Raw genomic sequence first — 8631 nt, 5'->3', positions numbered from 1 at the left:
TAAGCCATGGCAATCGGTAAGAGAGATAGAACTTAACCACTCCCTATGGTGAGCATTAAAATCACCAACAAAGACAAAAGAAGCCTTTCTATGATCTTCTTGTATCTGAGCCATAATGGTAAGAAGACAATTGAAGATAGAATCATCCATGTCTGGATTCTGGTAGATCGAACACAAATAAAAGTTGTTATGCCTGCCACAAACTTTTATTACCTATATCTCATGACATCCATATTGATAGCAGGACTTATGAGAAGCAGGGTACTTGGTCCAAATATACACCGCCATTCCCCTGTCCCTAGGAATGGCATCACGTATCAACATTATTGGCTTCTTAAAACCAGTTATAAGGGGCCCAGATGAGTACCTCATATTAGAAACCAAAGTTTCAGAACACAATAGAATATCATACTGTCTGGATGCAACTGTAAGGTCTTAGATATTTGCATGAAGACCACGAATATTACAATACAGAAAACGACATTGACGAAATCTAGGACTACTTAACATTAAGTTATCATCGCTCTCCACATCAAGTAAATTAGCAGCTCTTGCTGCAGACCAAGTCATTAGAGCTACAGGACTAGTATTTACTGATAATATAGGGAACAGTTCCCATCCTTCACTATCCAGCATATCATTTCCCTGGATAGCATCAATACCTGATTATATATTCGAAAAGACATGTAGACATTAACCAAAGGAGCGGACACAACTGAATATGGAAAACGTCACAACAATAAAAAAATTTCAGTATATTTATCAAAACCATCAAGAGCCCTCTTAAGGACTAACGACCTGGCAGAAAGAGTGTCCCTAATAAACTTCACCTGGACAACACAAGAGTAAAAAATCAACTTTCCAAGCCACACATATTTGTCGTACTTGAGTCATGATTGGAAATTAGGAACATTAGGCTTACTACTATTTACTAAACTACTCCTATCTACTACAGGTCTGTCAGCAGGACTACTGCTACTAACCTCTTACTTATCATTAACCAAGGCTACTGGACTTTGATTATTGCGCTGTGGGTACATCCTACAAGCATTACACTGGTTTTGGAAATGCCCCTGGCTTGTTGCACCCAAAACTGCTTTCTTTACCACCTGAGCTTCTATTCCCATTATACCTGTTATTTCCTCCACCTGAGAAGTCTCTGTTATCAATAATTTTTAGGGGTAGGAGGACCTCCTTGAACTCTACCCACATCCCTATCACCTGAAAAAGAGTTAAAATTAATATAACCATTTTTTGGGATATGGGCAGTCGACGAGGAGTGTAAGATACGCGATAATGTATTTCCAAGAAATTTTTTGTTCTTTGTTAACCACGAGGATTAATTTAGTTTCCCTCATTACGTTCTCCAGGACCAACTCTAAGTGCCAAAAACATAACCTTATATGGGCATAGCGATGGTCTAGCTCCATGATTGGTAGGCTTAGAGGGGCATCTCGCGCTAGACAGAGTGACGTCACGTCCCCGGACCTTGGCAGTGCATAGCTGTCCGCTATGGTGTGAGCATCTCTGCGCTCAGCTTGCTGTGTTGACTGATGCGGTGATTTAGGAGTGTCTCTCCGTGTGTGAAGGACCAATCACACATTTGGCTCGATAATTAATCACTCGCAGGAGATTAACGGTACCACCTGTGAATGTTCTTTGAACTAAACTTGAAACAGAATTGTCGTTGGGAAAAGATGTAAGTCTATTATTTATTGTAATGAACTCTATTACAATTAATGTAATCCTGCACCATTGCTGTATTTTCTTTATTGACTTGTATTTATGTATTATAATGAACCCTATTGCAATTAATGTAATCCTGTACCATTGCTGTATTTTCTTATTGACAAGCTGTTTTTTTTTTTTTTTTTTTTTTTTTTGCAGCTAAAAACTCGTCCGATATACAAGTTGTACTCTTCAATATATCTAATTATAAAGACGTGAGTTTCAAGACCTACACGCCAATAACTTAGAAATTCAGCCAAGAGAGTGAACCCCTCTCCAGTGTTCTACAGTTTTAGATCTTTACACAAAAGTGGGTCTCAGATGACTTATTGTAACCTGACTATCAAGAAGTGAATCTTTCTCAGACGTTGACGCCGAGCTGGGAACATCGTCATCATTTCGGAGAGATCAATAAAATCAAGAACGTCATCCAAACACGACACAAGGGAGGTCCGCCGAAAGCTGTTAGAGGCGCAAGCTAACTTAGCCAAGGTTCAACTGAAGGTACGCTTAGAAGCGGAAGAACGTGCAGCCAAGAAGAAAGCTGAAGCTGATGAAATCGCTGCTCAGAGAGATGCCGAGGATCGGGCCGCTAGAGGGCTAGCGGACGCTGCATTGCTGGAGGCCAAGCTCGAGGTTCAGAGACAGCAACTTGTATACGAAATTAGATCGGAGGCAGGAGAGTCGCAATGTGGTTCGGAAGTGTCTTCACATGCCGGAAGCGTGAGAGTTCCCAGTGTAAAGGTTGTGGAGACTGAACATGAGTCGAGGATCAATCAATGGAGGCTAAGTGTCACCCACCACCACGACAATGACCCAAGTACTATGCGGACATTGGACCCTGTAGAACATACAAGAGGACCAGAATGCTATTCTACACCCATGGAAGTCCACTCACGGCCATTGGATCCCACCTCAACTCCTTTCGCACCACGACATGCCACGTTTTGAACCCTCTGTCACTGACCCCTTGACCAACAACTCTCAAGTGCTTAAGGCACTCGAAGGCACTCTTGCTAGCAGCAATGAGTTGGCGCGGACAACGCTGTTACCACCTACTAAACTTGAGTGCTTTGGAGGCGACTTCACCAAATTTAATTGGTTCAAGATGTCCTACAAATGGCACATTGAGAACAATAGCTTGGACCACGAGCGCAGGCTGAACCACTTGAATCATATCCTAGATAGGACTCCGAGAACCTGGTTGAGCACTGCTTGCACCTGTCACCGACAATTGGGTACGATAAAGCTTGGAAGCAGCTGAGTGAATTCTACGGCAGAGAAGTCGATGCTACAGAAGCTTTTATTCGTCAGCTTCTCGAATGGAAGGAAATCCCAGCAGGTGATAGCGAAGGTTTAATGAACTACGCTTCTTACCTAAAGAAGGTGAAGGCAGCACTGGGTGCAAATTACACTAGAATTGAGCTGCAAGAAACTATGAGAAAGATAGTGGAAAAGCTCCCTCACCCTCTTCGGGTAAGATGGGTCTCCAAGTACCTGAAACACAAACACAAGCTTCCAGCCCTGATCACCTTTGTGGAGAGACAGGCACTGGTCGCTAAAGAACTGAAGTACTACGAGTGAGACCATCGTCCATCCAAGGGCAAACCTAAGGACACGAACAAGCTGATTAAAGCTAAAGCCTTGCTGTTCACCACAACTCTCCTTTCGACAATGGGATATATTGCGTATACTGCAAGAAAAAATAAGCACGGAATTCAGTCGTGCCACCGATTCCAAAGCCTCAATTTGGAAGACCGCTGGAATGCTGTGGTGGATGCCAAACTCTGCTTCAGATGCCTAAATGTCGCGCACAATCCAAAGCCTGTGAAGAAGAATCTACGTGTGGCAAGTGAGGCTTGGGGACGCATCACACGCTCTTGCAATATGTGAAGAAAACCCCTCCAAGGGACAGTGCAAACTCCAAGATAGCAACTGTGTCCAAGACATCTGACAATCCTAAAGCGGAGGCCGGGACGACTAGCAATGTACCACCTGATAGAACTAACACCGAAACGGCTCCAGAGGCTGGGACTCCTGCAACGACAGGTCACGTACACGCCATGTCTACTGACCGACGACCGGATAGTTGTACAATGTTGAAGCTTATCCCAGTCATGGTAAACGGAACGTGCTCTATGGTCGGCTTCATAGATGGAGAAGCTGCACCCACGTTAGCCACAAGGAGCTTAATAGATCGGCTAGGTGTAACGGGAAGGCCTTGCAACCAGATCATGGTGACAGAGGCCGGTACGTTCGCCTGCAAGGAAGTGGTCCAACTCACCCTTAGTAACATCAACTGAGGTGAGGAGGAAGAACGAGTAAAAGAAGTCTTTGTTACTGACAAAATTAATGTGTCAACAGACTACATAATGCCTTCGGACTGGCTGAAGAGATGGCCACACATGGCAGACGTAGAGCTGCAAAGCATGCCAACTGACCACGAACAGGTTCAGCTCGTGATCGGGTTAGACACGACCCTGAATCGAGTCATTCTGGAGCAACGCCACGGCACGGCCAATGAGCCATCCGCCTACCTAACCAAGCTTGGTTGGGTGGCTTTTGGTCCTACTGGAGACCGGTCTGCATCGGAGGTTTCACCCGTGCATCATGTTGATCGAAAATTTGAACTCAAGACTTGACAGAGCTACTGCAGAGTCATTTTAATAGAGATTTCTTCGAAAAGGAATCCCTCTCCAGATTGGAAGATTCCCTAGAGGATAAGAGATTCTTGGCCACCTTGAATAACACTACACAGCATCAACATGGAAAGTACGTGGCCAAGCTGCCATTCAAGGACTCTACTCCTCTACCTGATAATATGAATATGGCAATTCGACGAGCCTGAAGCTTGAAAAGTAGAATAGACAACGACGAAGCTTACAAGACATCCTACGTAGCTCAAATGGAGAAATATACTGATAAGGGCTACGCCAAAAGGGTTCCTGTAAGTCAGCTAGACAGGAAGGATGGGCGCGTATGGCTCATGCCGCACCACTCTGTCAGGCATCCTGTCAAACAGAGAGACCGAGTGGTCTTCGATCTGAAGGCAAGGCACCGAGGAACATCAATCAACGAACATCTGATGCAAGGCCCCGACCTCACCAATAGCCTGACGGGTGTTCTCCTACGTTTTAGAGAGGGTCAACATGCCATCACAGCAGACGTGCAGGAGATGTTCCATCAGGTGAAGGTACCTGAAGAGGACAGACTGCCTGAGGTACCTCTGGTGGCCAGAAGGTGTCACCAGCAAAGAACTGCAAGTCTTCTGAATGATGTCCCACGTTTTTGGCACAAGATCATCGCCGAGGTTTGTTAACTTCTGCTTACGCAAAACGGCCCTGGACTTCGGAAGCAAGTATAACGAGGAAGCTTCTAACTCTATACATCGCAACTTCTACGTCGACAACCTCCTCAAGGCGATGGATGATGAGGAAGAATGCATTAAACTAACAAGAGATATGATCAACCTGTACGGGGATGGAGGTTTCCGTCTTAACCAATGGATCTCCAGCAGCAAGCGAATTCTAGCTATGATCCCCGGAGAAGAACGAGATGACTCTGTGGCTGTCCTAAACTTGAATAAAGATGAGCTGCCAACTGAACGAGCCCTGGGGATCCATTTGAATATAAGCATAGACGTGTTCACGTTCAGAATCGTCCTTAAAGATAAGCCTTTCAACCGACGTGGTGTGCTCTCTGTTGTTGCATCGATCTACGACCCCTTGGGCTACTTATCCCCCATCACTTTGATTGCGAAGATCCTGTTGCAAGAAATGTGCCGAAGGAAGCTCTCATGGGATGAGGAGATGTCTGCTGATGAACTTGTTCGATGGAAAACCTGGCTCGCGCAGTTGCCACAACTGGAAGAGTTCCAATTGCGAAGGTCCTTCATACCACCAGACTTCGGAGATGTTGACACCCTTCAGTTGCACCACTTTGCTGATGCAAGTCAGACCGGCTATGTTGTAGTCTCTTACTTGCGTGTAGTTGGTGTCAACGGAAAGATTCATTGCACTCTCGTCATAGGACGGGCGAGAGTCGCCCCTCTGAAAAGGACCACCATCCCTCGTCTTGAGCTGACAGCGCCTGCTATCGCTGCACAGATGGACTCAAAGCTGAAGAATAAGCTCGATCTGAAACTGGCCCCGTTAGTCTTCTGGACTGATAGCACGTCGGTGCTGAAATATCTCAGAAATCCGACTGCGAGGTATCAGACCTTCGTGGACAATAGGGTCAATCTCATTAGGGATACATCCGACATTATGGCTTGGAGATACATCAATACTACTGCGAACCCAGCAGACCTCGCGACACATGGCCTCTCTGTCGCTGACTTCCTCCAATCATCTTTCTGGTTTTCAGGACCAGATTTCCTCAAGATGGACGAAACCCACTGGCCAACCATGCCCGAAGACGTCAGAGGAGAGCTTGATCCAGACGCCGAAGTGAAGACTTCTCCCGTCTTCGATATAACGAAGAAAGAACCAACGTTCATTGAATCAATAGCGACAAGATTCTCCTCCTGGTTGAAGTTTGTCAGGAATGTCGCGTGGATGACAAGATTTATCCGCCACATGCGGAAGGCTCGCCCATACAGCGGCGACTCACTCTTGAGTGTGGAGCTGCGTACCGCGGAGAATTTGATCTGGAGACTAACCCAAAGCCAAGAGTATGAAGAAGAGTTAAGCACCCTCTCGAAGAAGGGAAGATCGCTGAAGAGGTCTAGTAAATTAATCAAGCCGAGACCATTTCTCGAGGATGGATTGCTCCACGTTGGTTGTTGATTGCAGAAATTAACACTGGCCGATACGACCAAGCATCCGATCATCCTACCCAGCAGTTCTCTGGCGGTCAAGCTTATGGTGAGAGCCACGCACGAGTCATGCGGTCATTGTGGCCAGAACCACCTGATGACCTAGTTGAGGACAAATTACTGGATCGTCCGCGGAAATGTGATAGTCAAGACTGTCATTCGAGAATGCTTGGTCTGTCGCAGACTAAGTCATCGTCCTGTAGTTCAGGTGATGGCTGAACTGCCATCCGACCGGCTTTGTCCAGATGAACCCCCCTTTACTAACACTGGGTCAGACTGCTTTGGACCGTTCTTAGTGAAGCAAGGAAGGTCCACAGTGAAGCGTTGGGGCGCTATCTTTACGTGCCTTACCTCACGAGCAGTCTACCTGGAAGTGATTGATAAAATTGAACAAGACTCCTTCGTCAATGCCATCAGGTGTTTTGTCGCTCGCAGGGGGGCTATAATGAGTGTGTGGTCCGACAACGGGACCAACATTGTGGCCACGGAACGAGAGCTAAGAGAAGCTCTCCAGCGCTTCAACGAAGGAGAAATCAGAGACACACTCTAGATCCGATGCATAGAGTGGAACTTTCATCCACCACATGCCTCACACTTCGGCGGAGTGTGGGAGCGTCTGATCAGGTCCGTCCGAAGAGCCCTCACAGCGGCCTGTCTCCAACAAGTCACGACTGATGAAACGCTTCGCACTCTGTTCTGAGAAGTGGAGGCTGTTGTTAATAGCCGACCTCTGGCGAAGATCAACGACGACCCGAACTGCCCTGCCCCTCTCACGCCTAACATGATCCTAACTTTGAAAGGGTCACCCGATCCCTTCATATCCACATGCAAGAAAGACATTTATGTGAAGAGGCGATGGAGACAGGCACAGTTCCTCGCTGACGAATTCTGGCGCAGGTGAGTACAGGAGTATCTCCCCCTGCTTCAGGAGCACCAGAAGTGGTCAGTCCCAAAGCATGACATCAACGTCGGTGACGTCGTTCTAACGCTGGACAAGCGGCTTCCCCGAGGCAGCTGGCCTCTAGGGAAAGTCATGGAGGTCACTCGGAGCGCTGATGGTCGCGTACGTCAAGCTTTGATCAAGACTGAGAACGGCGAGTTCAGAAGGCCCGTGCAGAAACTGTGCCTTCTCTTGGAAAATGATAAAGGCGATGATATAAAGTGATGTATATTAGGATTAACGAGCGTACGCCGAGCACTGCTCGCTGCATTTTGTAAATTTTGAATATTATTATTTGAGTTGAAAATATAGCAAGGTCATTTGAAGTAAGTAACCCAAGTGATGCCGTATTTACGGAAATATTTAGCCCATGACCAAATAGGGGGCAGTGTAAGATACGTAATAACGTATTTCCAAGAAATTTTTTGTGTTCTTTGTTAACCATGATGATTAATATAGTTTCCCTTATTACGTTCTCCAGGACCAACTCTAAGCGCCAAAAACATAACCTTATATGGGCATAGCGATGGTCTAGCTCCATGATTGGTGGGCTCAGAGGGGCATCTAGCGCTAGATAGAGTAACGTCACGGCCCCGGACCTTGGCAGTGCATGGCTGTCCGCTATGGTGTGAGCATCTCTGCGCTCAGCTTGCTGTGTTGACTGATGCAGTGATTTAGGAGTGTCTCTCCGTGTGTGAAGGACCAATCACACATTTGGCTCGATAACTAATCACTCGCAGGAGATTAACGGTACTACCTGTGAATGTTCTTTGAACGGAACTTGAAACAGAATTGGCGTTGGGAAAAGATGTAAGTCTATTATTTATTGTAATGAACCCTCTTGCAATTATCCTGTACCATTGCTGTATTTTCTTTATTGACTAGTATTTATGTATTATAATGAACCCTATTGCAATTAATGTAATCCTGTACCATTGCTGTATTTTTCTCATTGACGAGCTTTTTTTTTTTTTTTTTTTTTTTTTGCAGCTAAAACCTCGTCCGATATACAAGTTGTACTCTTCAATATATCTAATTATAAAAGACGTGAGTTTCAAGACCTACACGCCAATAACTTAGAACTTCAGCCGAGAGAGTGAACCCCTCTCCGGTGTTCTACAAGAAGGTTTCCCCTCTCCTACCACTA

The 8631-nt window shown here is 46.0% G+C and overlaps 3 protein-coding genes across 3 annotated transcripts; all 3 read left to right on the top strand.

The window, feature by feature from the left end:
• The first annotated feature begins 3402 nt into the window (after positions 1-3402).
• Positions 3403-4576, top strand: LOC137655446 (uncharacterized). The gene is made up of 4 exons (XM_068389341.1): positions 3403-3580; positions 3694-3978; positions 4093-4309; positions 4429-4576. The coding sequence occupies exons 1-4, from the start codon at positions 3403-3405 to the stop codon at positions 4574-4576; spliced, it is 828 nt and encodes a 275-aa protein (XP_068245442.1).
• Positions 4577-5150: 574 nt separating this feature from the next.
• Positions 5151-6515, top strand: LOC137655445 (uncharacterized). Its single transcript, XM_068389340.1, has one exon. It carries the CDS (start codon positions 5151-5153, stop codon positions 6513-6515), a length of 1365 nt encoding a protein of 454 aa, XP_068245441.1.
• Positions 6516-6755: 240 nt separating this feature from the next.
• Positions 6756-7094, top strand: LOC137655444 (uncharacterized). The gene has a single exon (XM_068389339.1). It carries the CDS (start codon positions 6756-6758, stop codon positions 7092-7094), a length of 339 nt encoding a protein of 112 aa, XP_068245440.1.
• Positions 7095-8631: the final 1537 nt, after the last annotated feature.

The sequence above is a fragment of the Palaemon carinicauda genome, chromosome 16, assembly GCF_036898095.1.
Source record: "Palaemon carinicauda isolate YSFRI2023 chromosome 16, ASM3689809v2, whole genome shotgun sequence".
Taxonomy (NCBI): Eukaryota; Metazoa; Arthropoda; class Malacostraca; order Decapoda; family Palaemonidae; genus Palaemon; species Palaemon carinicauda.
The sequence above is the reverse complement of the archived record's forward strand: the minus strand, read 5'-3'. Positions and strand labels throughout refer to the sequence as shown.

Excerpts from the sequence above, each read along its gene's own strand:
- LOC137655446 (XM_068389341.1), top strand. The coding sequence starts at position 3,403 with ATGGGATATATTGCGTATACTGCAAGAAAAAATAAGCACGGAATTCAG. Across the intron at positions 3,581-3,693 it reads GAAGAATCTACGTGTGGCAA|CGGAGGCCGGGACGACTAGC; the intron begins GTGAGGCTTGGG and ends ACAATCCTAAAG. Across the intron at positions 4,310-4,428 it reads TTTGGTCCTACTGGAGACCG|ATTGGAAGATTCCCTAGAGG; the intron begins GTCTGCATCGGA and ends ATCCCTCTCCAG.
- LOC137655445 (XM_068389340.1), top strand. The coding sequence starts at position 5,151 with ATGGATGATGAGGAAGAATGCATTAAACTAACAAGAGATATGATCAAC.
- LOC137655444 (XM_068389339.1), top strand. The coding sequence starts at position 6,756 with ATGGCTGAACTGCCATCCGACCGGCTTTGTCCAGATGAACCCCCCTTT.